Source organism: Somniosus microcephalus, chromosome 14, assembly GCF_052327205.1.
Source record: "Somniosus microcephalus isolate GS21.2 chromosome 14, FLI_Smic_1.0, whole genome shotgun sequence".
NCBI lineage: Eukaryota > Metazoa > Chordata > Chondrichthyes > Squaliformes > Somniosidae > Somniosus > Somniosus microcephalus.
The window spans coordinates 34,007,878-34,022,407 of NC_141000.1; the positions used below are offsets into that span (position 1 = coordinate 34,007,878).

At 45.5% G+C, this 14,530-nt stretch overlaps 1 protein-coding gene across 3 annotated transcripts in view; it reads left to right on the plus strand.

The window, feature by feature from the left end:
* Window positions 1-14,530, plus strand: part of rubcnl (rubicon like autophagy enhancer) — a 117,266-nt gene that overhangs the window by 85,058 nt on the left and 17,678 nt on the right. For all 3 annotated transcript variants that reach the window (XM_086006482.1, XM_086006480.1, XM_086006481.1), the window contains exons 8-10: window positions 2,571-2,622; window positions 4,659-4,776; window positions 12,161-12,306. In XM_086006482.1, the coding sequence (XP_085862608.1) occupies window positions 2,571-2,622; window positions 4,659-4,776; window positions 12,161-12,306 (316 nt within the window). The remainder of the gene's footprint in view (window positions 1-2,570; window positions 2,623-4,658; window positions 4,777-12,160; window positions 12,307-14,530) is intronic.

A 14,530-nucleotide genomic window follows, 5' to 3' on the forward strand; every position in this document is an offset into this window, starting at 1 on the left:
CCGGAACGCCCTTCTTTGGATTGAAGATGGAGACAAGTGGTTGGTGGTCAGTCAGCAAGGTGAACTTCTGCCCATGCAGCTAGTGGTTGAATTTTTTTACTCCCCATACTAAGCTGAGGGCCTCCCTGTCAATCTGGGCATAGTTGCGCTCAGCTGAGGTTAGTGACCGAGACGCAAAGGCTACTGGCCTCTCCAACCCGTCTGGGAATTTGTGCGACAGCACCGCTCCAATACCATAGGGTGATACATCACATGCCAACCGAATTGGTAGTGCTGGGTTGAAATGGGCAACACCTCTTTTGATGTGATCAATTCTTTGCACTTCTGGAAAGCTCGTTTACATTCGTCATTCCACTTCCACGGTACCCCCGTTTGCAGTAGGGTGTTCAGTGGGTGTAATACTGTAGACAAATTTGGTAAGAACTTATGGTAGTAGTTTACCAGCCTGAGGAATGACCTCAGTTGTGACACATTTTCCAGTGCTGGAGCCTTGACTACAGCCTCAATCTTGTCAGGGGACTTATGTAACCCCTCTTCATCGATAACGTGGCCACAATACGAGATCTGCTTCTGGAAAAACTCGCACTTATGGCAATTAGCTGATAGCCCATATTCCTTTAATCTAGTGAGCACCTTCTCCAGGTTAGCGAGGTGATCACTCATTTTCGCCTGTGACCAGGATGTCGTCCAAATAACACTGGGTCCCTGGAATCCCTTGCAGGACTTGATCCATTGCCCTTTGCCAAATAGCCGGAGCCGATGCTACCCCGAACACCAGCCGGTTGTATTGGTAGAGACCTTTGAGTGTTGATCGTGAGGTATTGTTTCGAGGCTTCTTTTACCTCCATTTGCAAGTACGCCTGCGCCAGATCAATTTTGGTGAAGCGTTTACCTCCAGATAGTGAGGCGAAAATATCCTCAATCCGTGGAAGTGGATATTGTACCGTGTGAAGGACTGGGTTCACTGTCACCTTAAAATCCCCACAGATGCGGACCTTCTTTGGTTCCCCAGGCGTATTACTCAACGACCTCTTCATTACAGGAACGATGGGTGTAGCCCACTCGCTCCAGTCTACTTTGGACAGTACTCCTGAACATTCCAACCCTTCCAGCTCTGCTTCGACGGCTGGTCGGATCGCATAAGGCCTAAAAAAACAAAAACAACTTTGGGCTTGCATTTTCCTCTCTTTTAATCGTTGCTGCTATGCCTTTTAGTGTTCCAAGTCCCTCCTGGAACACTTCTTTTGCGTCAGTTAGCATTTTTGACAGTCGTCCAGGTGTGACGTAGTCATCCTTTTTGGCCTCAACCTTCAGTGCCTGTATGGAATGCCAATCTAATTGTATCTTCCGGATCCATTCACGTCCTAGTAGTGGTGGTCCTCCATCTGGCAATACATATAGGTCCATTTTAGATATTTCCTGGCCTTTGTATATCACTTTCACCCTTTTTCCTTTGGGGTAGACTTTTTGCCCTGTGTACATCTTCAAGACAATCTCTAGCTTTCAAGGGTATATGTGAAAATAGCTGCTTGTAGTCCCTTTGGTTTATGACTGTTAGGTCTGATCCTGTGTCCAATTCCATTTTCACTTGGACTCTGTCTATCTTGAGTATGACCCAGATAGTCTGGTGATCCTCCATTTTGGTTACCTTATGTAGTTTCAGACAACCCAGCTCCTTGCTTCCGGAGTCTGTATCACTTTTCTGTTTGTCTGAACTACTGTCCATCACCTTGTGTACCTTTTTGTACTTCTCCTGTGGAGATTTCTTGCTGTTGGTTTTCTTCCCTGACCTGCAGACTCTTGCTATGTGTCCTGCTTTTCCACACTGTCTGCACACTTGGTCCTTGAACCAACAACCCTTCTGGTCGTGTGTTGTTCTGCCGCAACGATAACACTTCCCTGCGCCATATGACATTTCATTGGTGCCATATTCTTGTGGTCTCCATTGTATCTCTGCAGCGCCCCGTGCGACTGCTTTGTGTGATACTGCCATGCTGAAAGCCTTGTCCAGCTGCTCGGCTTTTTCTCTGCCATCTGTCGGCTCCAGCCGCCGCTGTCCGGGAAGGGTCTGCGCTATACCTGTTGCCAGTCTGTTGGATCGTCGTGGCTGGGGAACAAAGCCCGGCTCTCAACAGCCTCCCCTACGATGTTCACTCTCTGCCGGATGACTGGGCGGTTGCTCGTGGTCGACGCCTGTGCTTCTGGCCTCGACTTTCTTCCGCCGTCCCGGAGCGAATCCTTGAAGGGAAATGCAGAGTTGCAGGTAGATTCGACTCGACCTCGTCGCCACTGTTGAATCCGTGATTCTTAAAGTATGATGTTTTCCAATAACTACACGGAGGCTGTAACTTAACAATCAACGGGTGTTTACTGGAGGAGGGTAGTCTAAAGACTGACAGTACAGAGGCATGCTCAAGGCTTATATACATGTGTGGTCACTGCCGGTACTACAGTGTACAGGAGCTGTAAAAGTAGTTCTCTCTTAAAGGTACATACACTGCAGAGAGAAAGTAATGCTGTCTTCTTTTGACATTTACTCATTTCTTGGACCTTTTTTTTTTAAATTACAGAATTTGATGACCTTGTTTTTGGTTCTGATGGTCCCTTGAAGTCAATTGAAAGGTAAATGTTTTCTCACTTGTATTTCATACTTCCTTGCTTCCATTTTCCTTCTCTGGCCAGTCCTATGTTTTAAACAATTGTAATAAATAGGAACTGCTACCCTTTTAAGCCTGTAGTCTTTGGACCGTGTGGTAATGAGGATTGTAAAATGTTGCCTTCAATTAAAGCTTCGACTGCACACTCCGATCGGAGAAGCTTGTTGCAAAAGCACAGTGATTATAATGGGAGACTTTATTTTTCAGACTGGGAGAAACAGAACTGTTCAAATCCCAAATGCTACAATTTTTTTGTGTATTTGAGATCTTTATGTAGAAGAATAGGTGAGTTTAATGTGCGCACCATTATTGATGTGTAAATCATCCAGCAACTTGTAGTGAGGTAGAGATACCCTGTCAGTTGCCACAAGTTGTTGGAAGATTTGGGCTGCTATGCCGTTAGCCTCTCAAACAGCAACTCTCCCTCAACCTCTCCATGAGTTTCAAGAAATTGCTGCATTTGCGCATTAAATGCCAATTAAACTCCGCACAGTAAGTTAAGGCTGGTACTTAACAGCATGAATATCTCTTTTAATGGAGATTTATGTTCCTGTATTGCCACTCAATCCCTCCAGCCCGGGAAGGGAACAATTAACTGGAGTCTTATTCCTACAGCTGGTAAAATGTTCTTTGAGGTTTTAAAAAAATAAAAAAAAAAATGTTTTAAATGTTGCTTTTTTTCCCCGTCCTCTTAATCTTTTTTCCTTCCTCTTAATCTAATCATTCTTTCCCTCTTTTATTTCTCTTTCTGTATTTAATTGATTATAATTCACCCTATTTCCTTCTGTCGTTCCTGCTTTTCTCCATTTCTTAACTCATATTGGTTAAGGAGATAGGCTGTTTGTCCCGTCGTTCACCAAGGTCCCAGATGCTCCATTGACCTCACTGCGCTGTTGTCAGTGTGCGCTTCCAGCAAGTTATGGTGCAAACATTTTAAGTTGATGAAGTGAGATGCCCTGCTCCAGCAAGTTCTGGACCATTACGTTCTTGAACCAACAAGAGGATAGCCATACTAGATTTAGTAATGAGTGTAGATAGAGAGAAATTACTTCCTCTGGTGGGGGAGTTCCGAACAAGGGTGCATAACCTTAATGGCTAGGCTGTTCAGGGGTGATTTTCGGGAAGCACCTTTCCACACAAAGGGTAGTAGCAATCTGTGTGTGTCTCAAAGCTGTTGTGGCTAGGTCAATTAACAATTTCAAAACTCAGATTGATAGATTTTTTGATAGCCAAGTTTCTTGACGGATATTGAGGCAAGATGCAGATCAGCCATGATCTAATTGAATGGTGCAACAGGCTCGAGGGGCTGAATGGCTTCCTCCTATTCCAATGGTGTATCCATGTAATAGGAGACCACTAGTAAAGGAGATTTTCTCCTTTTTTGGGAGTTGCTGACTCCTGCTGTGGTACAGTTTCCAGGCACCAGCAACTGTCTGGTACCGTAACTTGAGTTGCTGTTCTCCATTTGTGGAGAATTGTTTCGAGTCAGAGTTGGTGGACAGGAAGTGTTGATCACTTTAAATGCAAATTCTGGAAAATCCACCAAAGAATTGTCTAAAACTTAAATAAATTCTTAAAGGGGGAAGAGAAGAATGTTTCTCGGTCTCCTTGGGGAAAGTAAATCTAGGGTACAAAAGTTTAGACCTGAAAGTTCTAAACCCCTTCTATTACATATCTCAACATTTTCTGTAAGAGAAAAGGGGGACTGGACTATATTTGACTTCAGTGTTACTTGCTATTTGCTCCAGAACAGTATTTCCATTCTCCTTCCCTGCAGTAGAGAGAGAACTTGCATTTGTAGAGCAGCTCCTCACATTTCAGAAACGTCCCACAAAGATCTTCATGTACAATTAATTACTCTGTGAACAAAACAGCTAATTTTCACAGCAAGACTCTATACTTTTTTGTTACTGCACAACCTTGTCTGTTCTTAACAGTCATCTTGTTTGCAGTGCTACAGTAAATTTGGTATCTGTGCTTTAAAAGCAATCTTTGTTTCAGGCACCGGTTATCTGCTGAATATTTGGCTCGCCGACTATTTAAATCATTCAGGACGACATGGTTGCCCCTGGAGACTGAAGTACATCATCTTGATGCAGTGGAGATGGTGCTGGATAAAGTACGTAGCTAATGTGTTGCAATATTTTTCCTTGAGCATTCCAAGCCGTGCATTAGCTAATGTGCTTAATCTGAATGAGATTTCTGTTTTTTTTTTAAAAACAAAGAAAAAAAAATGGCTTGCATTTATATAGTGCCTTTCATGAAATCCCAATGCACTTTACAGCCATGAAGAACCTAGAAGTGTTATCACTGTTGCAATGCTGGAAATGCAGCAGCTAATTTGTGCACAGCAAACTACCACAAAAAGCAATGTGGTGATGACTTGTTTGTGATGTTGGTTGAGGGATAAATATTAGCCAGGACACTGGGAAGAACTCCAATAGGGTCATGGATCTTTTGTGTTGACTGAAAGGGTTAGGGGCATTGGTTTAACACCTCATCCAAAAGTCGGCACCTCCGACACTGCAGCACTCACTACTGCACTAGTGTCAGACTAGATTATGTGCTCCAGTCTCTGCAGTGGGACTAGCACTCATGACCATCTGATTCGAGGCAAGACCACTTGTATCCACCACCAACATAGGCTGCCTCCATCCGAATCCTTGTTCAAATATTCCCCTCTGACTCCCCGCAACAGCCTTGCCCCATTCTGCCTGTGCCACCTGCTGTAATCATGCGTCTGGGCCAGAATTCTTCAGTCTCTGATTCTAACCTCCGGTCCTTTCCCCTGTGGCCTCCTCTCCACCACCTTTGGTAGTCATTGCCTATCTCAGCCCTACTCTCTGGAACCCCCTGCCTAAAACCCTGAACCTTGCCTCCTCTCTCTCTGTAATTCAAATTCTCCTCAAAACATCTCTCTGAATTGCTTTTGATCATTATCCCTAACTCTTCTGCTTGGTGAATATTTCTTTTCAGTGTAAGGCCTTGGTGTTTTTACTACATTAATGGCAGTGTACACAGGTAAGTTTCTGGTCACCAGCTGCGCCGTCACCTGTTTTGTAAATTAACTGGACATGCACTCAACTGCTAATCAGCCAGGAGCAGTGGGATTCGGGCAGTCCCTTTCACTCGCTCCTGCTAGTTACAGTATGTAAATTAGTTGTCAGACTTGAAATTTGAGTCGAGGATCATGTGAAAAAGGATTTGTATTTCTGCAGTACCTTTCAGGACATCACAAAGTGCTTTACAATCAATTTAAGTACTTTTGAAGTGTAGTCATAATGTAGGGGAAATAGCAGCCAATTTGCACAGCGCAAATCCCACAAATAGTAATGAGAATTTTTTTTATCGTTGGTTGAGGGCTAAATAGTGGCCAGGAGAACTCCCCTGCTCTTCTTCGCAAAGTGCCATGGCATCTTTTACGTCTCCGAGAGGCCAGACAGGGCCTCGTTTTAACCTCCTCTTGTCTGAAAAGAGACCACCTCCGACAGTGCAGCAGTCACCCAGTACTGCACGGGAGTGTCGGCCTAGATAACGTGCTCCAGTCTCTGGAGTGGGCCTTGACCCCACAACCTTTGGACTCTGAAGTAAGAGTGCTACCAACTGAGCCATGGTTGACCCTTTTTGAGATGGATGCTGGAAATTGAAACGGAAAATGCTGGTGACACCTGTTGTGTCCGTGTATAATAAGACACAGACTGCAGGAGAAACGGTACAACAGGTGTTTACTCAAGTGGCTCACAGTGGAACTGATGTACAGATTACTACTCAGTGCTATATACAGGTGTGGTTACTGTAGTATACATGAGCTGTAAAAGATAGTTCCCCTTAAAGGTATATACATTACAATTCCTCCCCTTTTTAGATTAACAGTACCATAACACTCTTAACAATTAAATATGAAACTAATTACAATTAACACTTAACATGCAACATTAGCTGAAAATAGTCTATATATATATATATATATATTCAGTCTTTGGGGAGGCTTCCTGATCCTTTCTGGATAGCGCCTTTCCCGAGTGTATTGCTCTTGGTGCGGAGGCGATACTGGCCCCCTGTCGTCAGTTGGTTCATCAGCTTCCGATGCTACTGTTTCTGGGGTAGATGCGACCTGTACGTCGGGTTCATCAGGTACGTATGGGCGAGGCATGGGGTTGATTTGTTCCTGTGACTCTAGGATCTGGTCAGCATGGCATCTCTCGATGCTCTCCCCAACGTCCACTGTGTACATTAGTGGGCCCTGCCGTGTGCATATCGTTCCTGGCTGCCATATTTCTGTTCGGTAGTTGCGGGCCAAGACTGGTTGCCCTACATTGAAGCTCCTTGTTGGCTTCTCATGGATGTGCTGGAATTGCTTACACTCAACATCTCTTCGTACGTTTGGTCTGAGCAAATCCAGGCGAGATCTTAACCTTCGGTTAAAGAACATCATGGCTGGGGCCTGGTTGGTGACTGCATATGTCGCATTCCGGTAGGCGAACAGGAAATTGTCCACCTTGTGCTGCAGCGGAATGTTGTCATTGTACATAGCCTTTATTGCCGCCTTAAAGGTTTGTACGAACCTCAGCCAATCCATTTGTGGCTGGATGATACGGGGCGGATGTGTAATGTCTTACCCCATTCTTTTTCAAGAACCTCCGGAACTCTTCGGACACAAACTGTGGTCCGTTGTCGGAGCAAATCTGTTCTGGCAAGCCATTCCTGGCAAAAATGGTCCGTAGGACTGCAATAGTTTTCTCCGTGCTGGTGGAGGACATTTTGATGACCTCGGGCCATTTCGAGTGCGCATCCACGGCTATTAAGAACATTGAGTCCATGAATGGACCAGCAAAATCAATATGCACCTGTTGCCATGGAGATGAGGGCCACTCCCATGGGTGTCGAGGGGCCTGTGGTGGTGCATTTTGGACTTTCTGGCATCCTGAGCAGCTCTTGGTCAGGTCCTCGATTTTGTTTATCGATTCCCGGCCACCACACATAAGCCCTGGCTAGGCTTTTCATTTTTACCCCTCCCAGATGACCCTCATGAAGCTCATTGAGCACTCCCTTAACTTGGGTGGAATTACCACTCGGGATCCACACATCAAGGTCCCCCGGCACACTGACAGCTGTTCTCTCCTTGTCGCGAATGCTGGCAACAGTGAGTCGCCATGTGCTGGCCATCCCTTCACTGTCAAATCATATACCCGAGACAGTGTCGGGTCATTTCGGGTTTCCTTTTCGATACAAGCGTTAGTTACTGGTCAGTGGCAGGCATGATAGCCCATCAGCATTTCCATGCTGTTTCGTGCCCTTATATTCAATCTCATAGTGGTGCGCCCCTAGAAAAAGTGACCATCTTTGTAGTTGTTGCGCAGTCATCACCGGAACGCCCTTCTTCGGATTAAAAATGGAGACAAGAGGCTGGTGATCAGTCAGCAAGGTGAATTTCTGCCTGTGCAGATAGTGATTGAACTTTTTCACTCCCCACACTAGGCTGAGGGCCTCCCTGTTAATCTGGGCGTAGTTACGCTCGGCTGAGGTTAGTGATCATGACGCAAAGGCTATTGGTCTCTGAGCCGTCCGAGAAATTGTGCGACCACACCGCTCCAATGCCGTAGGGTGACGCATCACATGCCAACCGAATTGGTAATGCTGGGTTGTAATGGGCCAATACCTCTTGCGATGTGATTAGTGTTTTGCTCTTCTGGAAAGCTCGTCTACATTCGTCACTCCACTTCCATGGCACCCCAGTTTGCAGTAGGGTGTTCAGTGGGTGTAGTATTGTAGACAAATTTGGCAAGAACTTATGGTAGTAGTTTACCAGCCCGAGGAACGACCTCCGTTGTGACACATTTTCCGGTGCTGGAGCCTTGACTACTGCCTCAATCTTCTCTGGGGACTTATGTAACCCCTCTTTATCGATAACGTGGCCACAATACAAGATCTGTTTTCTAAGAAACTCGCATTTGGGGCGGTTAGCTCGGAGCCCATATTCCTGCAATCTAGTGAGCACCTGCTCCAGGTTGGCAAGGTGATCACTGTCATTTTTGCCCGTGACCAGGATGTCGTCCAAATAACACTGGGTCCCTGGGATCCCTTGCAGGACTTGTTCCATTGCCCTCTGCCAAATAGCCGGAGTTGATGCTACCCCGAATACCAGCCGGTTGTATTGGTAGAGACCTTTATGGGTGTTGATTGTGAGGTAATTTTTTTGATGCTGCTTCTTCCTCCATTTGCAGATACGCCAGGGCCAGATCAATCTTAGTGAAGCATTTCCCTCCAGATAGCGAGGCGAAAATATCTTCAATCCGCGGAAGTGGATATTGTACGGTGTGAAGGACCGGGTTCACTGTTACCTTAAAGTCCCCACAGATGCGAACCTTCCTTGGTTCCCCAGGCGTGCTGCTCAACGACTTTTTCATCACCGGGACGATGGGTGTAGCCCACTCACTCCAGTCTACCTTGGACAGTACACCTGAACATTCCAGACTCTCCAGCTCTGCTTCGACGGCTGGGCGGATTGCATAAGGTTACCGGTCTGGCCTTAAAAAATTTTGGGCTTGCGTTTTCTTCAATTTTAATCGTCGCTGTCATGCCTTTTAGTGTTCCGAGTCCTTGCTGGAACACTTCTTTCGTGTCAGTTAGGACAGTCGCCCAGGTGTGACGTCGTCATCTTTTTTGTCAGCCACAGTCAGTGCCTGTATGGAATGCCAATCCAGTTGTATTTTCCGGATCCATTCACGTCCCAGTAATGGTGGTCCTCCATCTTGCAATACATACAGGTCTAGTTTTGGTGTTTCCTTACCGTTATATATAACGTTAACCCTTATTTTTCCTTTGGGGTAGACCTTTTGCCCCGTGTACGTCTTCAAAATAATTTTTGTCTCTCAAGGGTATGTGTGAGAATAGCCGCTCGTAGTCCTGTCGGTTTATGACTGTTAGGGCTGATCCTGTGTCCAATTCCATCTTTACCTGGACTCCTGCTATCTTGCGAGTGACCCAAATGGTTCAGTGATCCTCCGTTGTGATCACATTATGTAGTTTCAGACAACTCCGTTCCCTGCTTTTGGAGTCGTTATCACTCTTTTGTTCGTCTGAACTATTCTCCATCATCTTATGTACCTCCTTGTACTTTCCTTTGGTAGGTTTCTTATTGCTGGTTTTCTTTCCCGACCTGCAGACTCGTGCTGTGTCCTACTTTTCCACACTGTCTGCACACTTTTTGTCTTTGAACCAGCAATCATTCTGGTCGTGTGTTGTTCTGCCGCAGCGATAGCACTTCTCTGTTCCATATGACATTTTGTTTGTGCCATATTCTTGCGGTCTCTGTGCAGCGCCCCGTGCTGCTGCTTCATATGATACCGCAATGCTGAAAGCCTTTTCCAGCGTAAGGTCCTTTTTCAGATAAAAGCCGTTTCTGGGTTCCTTCACTTTGAAGCCCACACACAAACTTGTCCCTTAAGGTATCTGCCAGTCCCACTCCAAACTGGCAGTGTTTCAATAGTTTGCACAGTTCTGTTAAATAATCAGCATTGCTTTCCTCCTTATGCTGGTTCTGTTTGTGAAACTTGAATCTTTCTGCTATCGGCAGCGGTGTGGGGTTTAAATGTTCCTGTAGTGTCATTACTATGTCTTCAAAACTCTCTTCCATTGGCTTCGTTGGGGTTACTAGATTTCGTAATAAACCATACGTCTTTGCACCCATTAAATTTAACAATACTGACGCTTTCTTGTCATCTGACACCTCATTTGCCTTGCAGTACACCTCTCTTCGTTCGACATATGTAGTCCAATCTTCAACTTCATTGTCAAATGCAGTGATACTGCCACTCTTCGGCATTTTGGGTGTGGTTTAAAATGGCTTCTCCCAATGACTTAAAATGGCGTCTCCCCCGCTTTCCTTCCTCCCCCGCTGCTGCCAACGCTGCTCCCGGCAGTTCTCGTGGCAATGGCGACGCCCTGTATGTTTCACGCGCTTCTCCTGCACTGCTGCCAACGCCAATCTCGGCGGTCCTCGTGGCAATGGCGGCGCCTTGCGGGTTTCTGTGCGTCTCTCTCCCTCTCTCCGATGCTGCTCGGCCCCTGAACACCGGCTGCGCTCTGCCCTCTGTCTCTCCCCCGTCGACGCTGCTCGGCCCTTTGCTGTGCCGCTCGGGCGGGCTCTAGCCCGCCGCTGTCTGGCAAGGGTCTGCGCACTACCTGTTGCCAGCCCGTTTCGCTGGACCGCCTCGACTGGAAAGCCAAGCCTGACTCTCGACCGCCTCCCCCGCAATTCTCGAGTCTCTGCTGGATGACTGGGCGGTTGCCCGTGGTCGACGCCCGAGTCTCTGCCCTTGACCTCCAATCCACTGATCTCCAGGAACGAATCCCTGGGAGGTGATGCAGAGTTGCAGGTAGGTTCGAACTTGCCTTGTCGCCAATGTTGTGTCCGTGTATAATAAGACACAGACTGCAGGAGAAATGGTACAACAGGTGTTTACTCAATGTGGCTCACAGTGGAACTGATCTGTACAGATTACTACTCAGTGCTATATACAGGTGTGGTCACTGCCGGTACTGCAGTATACATGAGCTGTAAAAGATAGTTCCCCTTAAAGGTATATACATTACAACACCTAGGTCAGTTAGCATCTGTGGTGAAAAGAAATGTGGACCCGTGTTCATATTCTGTCTGACCTTCAGTGTATTTCCAGCATTCTCTGAGAGCAACTTCTTGTGCTGTGTGGGCTGTTTAAATTAAATTGCTGCACAATTTAAGCCTTTACTGACCTAAACATTAATGAAACATGTGATTGTTTTGTACTGGAGTACTACTTCAAAAGTACTTCATGGACTATGAAGCGTTTTGGTACTTCCTGGGTGCTATGTTTTCAAATGCTCAATAGATCCATTCTTAAACCAGTCCATACTTTGCACTTTTTAAACATCCGACCAACATTTGCTCTCCAAAATTGTTCTTTTCATATTTCTAGATTTCATGAAGTGAAGTAGAATCTATTGCATACAGTAGGTTGGCTTGATTTCTGCTCAGACTTGCACCAAAACAAACTCTAACAGTGCTTACTCCTTATTGCTATGTGGAGTTTGCCAAATCTAGCTGGCAACCCATGGTGTAGATGGTGGAGTATCTGCCATGCTGGGACTGATTTTGGTTTAAACTGATGGCTAAACTCACTGCAGAATTTGATATTGCTTGGCCCATTGTACCTGGCACACTCCTAGTTCATAAATAAGCTGAAGCCAACAGTGATCAATACTGAGCCCAGATTATAGCACTGGGAGAGAGGCTTTCTGTGCACTAGAGTTGATCTCGGCAGGCACCCGTCCAAGATACCACCCCTCCTATTACCAACAGAAAATGCTGGAAGTATGCAGCGCATCTGTAAAGAGAAAAAAGATGGATTAATATTGCGGATGTAGACTATCCTGATGGGCTACCCTACTACAAGGAAGATTCCACTTTTTTTTTGATAGACACACTGATCTAAGTTAATTTTAATGGGTTTTTTTTCCTCCAGTTTCTCCCTCTGAAGGACACTTTGCCTGGTGCTGAGGAATCTGTGGATCTGACAGCAGACTTCAAGTTAAACTCTCGATTGAGGGGAACTGTAGACTGGGCCCCACCTCGCTTTCAAATTCTGTTCTTCGTCCATGCACCACAGAGGTATGTACAGCCAGATATAGCTTACAGCACCAGTAATGTGTGGAGGAAAGGAGTTGAGAGTTTTGTCAACTAGGCTAATTAACTTTGTGGAAAGAAATTCACCTTGCATTTGGTGCCAAATTTTGATTTCAAATCTTGCAAATTCCATTTTCAGTAACTGTTGGGGTTAATTTAATTAAAGTTATTTGTTCATCAAGTATTCTGAAGACTAGGCAGTTCTTCAGCTATTAGGAGGAACAATTACAAGTGGGCTAAAAAGCTTTCTGAAATGTCACTTGTATTAACTGAAAGATTTACCTTTTTTACTGGTATTCTGCATTAGTTTGCATAGATTACTAATGAAGATTTTTTTGAGATTTGTAGTTTGGGTCTGAAGTAAGAGTGAAACTCAGTAGTATGGTTCTGCCTCATCCAAGCATTATAACTGTTCATATTACAGTCTCTTTATATTATAACTCTGGATATGGTTGATGTTGGCAAGGCTGCATTTGTTGTCCATTCCTGCTCCCCCTCGGAAGGTGGCGGTGGGAGGGGATTGAGTTAACAGCATATCGTGGGTCTGGAATCATGTACCACAGAGGGGCTGCAGCCCACAAATTGCCATATTTATTGAATTCACAACTTATGATGGGATTTGAACTCTTAACCTCTAGGATTCTAATCCAGTGTTAGGACCACTTGGCCACCATATGGGATATCATGCCTTTCCTCTCCACACTTTTAATGCAGGGAAGCTGTTTTCAGTTAATAATGCACTGTGACAATAACTCCAAAGTGGTGCTCTTGTCTGTAAGACCACCTCCTGCCCTCCCCATTAAACTACCTTTCTGGGCTCCTATTGTTAATGGCTTACTTTGGTCCAGCACGGTGCTTCTTTCTTTCAAAACTGCCATCATCTCCCATCTCTTCAAAAACCCATCGTCTCCAACTACTGCCTCATCTCCAAACTGTCTTGGGTCATTGAATATGGTGTTGCTTCCCAGTTCCATGATGAGATGCATCTTCCTGTTTGAATCTCAAGTCTGGTTTCTGCTCTGTACACAGCATTGAGGCTGCCCTAGTCAGTCACCAATGATGATTTTTGCTGTGACCATGCCAAGTTGTCTTTATTTTAAATTCTTGATTTCACCACAACATTCAAAATGGTAGACCATGCCGTCCTTCTCTAGTAACATTTCTCCATGGGACTTCCCTTGTGCGGTTCCGCGCTCTCATGTCCCAGTGCAGCCAGCAATTTTCAGTAAGTGACGCCCGCCCCTACTCCAACTACGTGTAACTATTTGGAAACCTTATCTGCAGGTATGGTATCAGCAGGTATGCTGACAACACCCAGCTCTACTACACAATTTCCCACATTGCCACACAAGTGTTTAGAGTAACTATCTTGACATTAAATCATGGATGAGCCAGAATTTCCTTTACTCCACCCTAGGTTGCTTGCTTGGCAGAAACCAAGCTGTATACAAGCTCAGTGTTCTGCTTAACCAATTAGTGCAAAAGGCTGTTCACTTTCACCTTCCACCACCAGCCCCCACCCCAACCTTGCCATCACTGCCTACAAATTGTTATCCATGCCTCTAATACCTATAGACCTTTTTCTCCAATGCTCTCCTTGTCGATCTCTACTGCAATCTCCCAATTGTCCAACATTCCATCGCCTGCATCCTGTCCCTCCTACAGGCCCTACTTGGCTATCGCCCTTGCTGATTTACATTGGCTCCCTGTTCTCCTCCCCACCCAAACAAATTTTTAAAATCCTCATCTACACATCCATCCATGGCCTTTCCCCAATCTGAAACCTACTCCAGACTCTGGCCTCTTTTTTGCTTTCCCTTCTTCTGCTCTACTATTGATAATGGAGCCTTCAGCCTCCACCCTATTTCAGAAGCCCCTCCCTGCCATTAAAGCCATCTCAAACCCCATGTCTTCGACCAAGTTCTCGGTCATGTTTCCCCACTCTCCCTGAAAGGCTATTCCGCTCCTTCCTCTGTTAGGATACATCCCAAGGCAACCATGTTAACTATACCCTTGCACATAGCCTGTGTGGGTCTGAGAAAAGGAGAGTTCGAGCTAAAGGTGCAAGTTTGCAGTTATACTGGGACAAGGCATTGTGGATACTCTCGTGAAAATAGTGGCCAATTGGCATTACACAACCAAATTCAAATTTGTCAAACTACAGGTCATCTTTGTAATATGAAATTTAATTAAATTTGAGTTTCTCAAT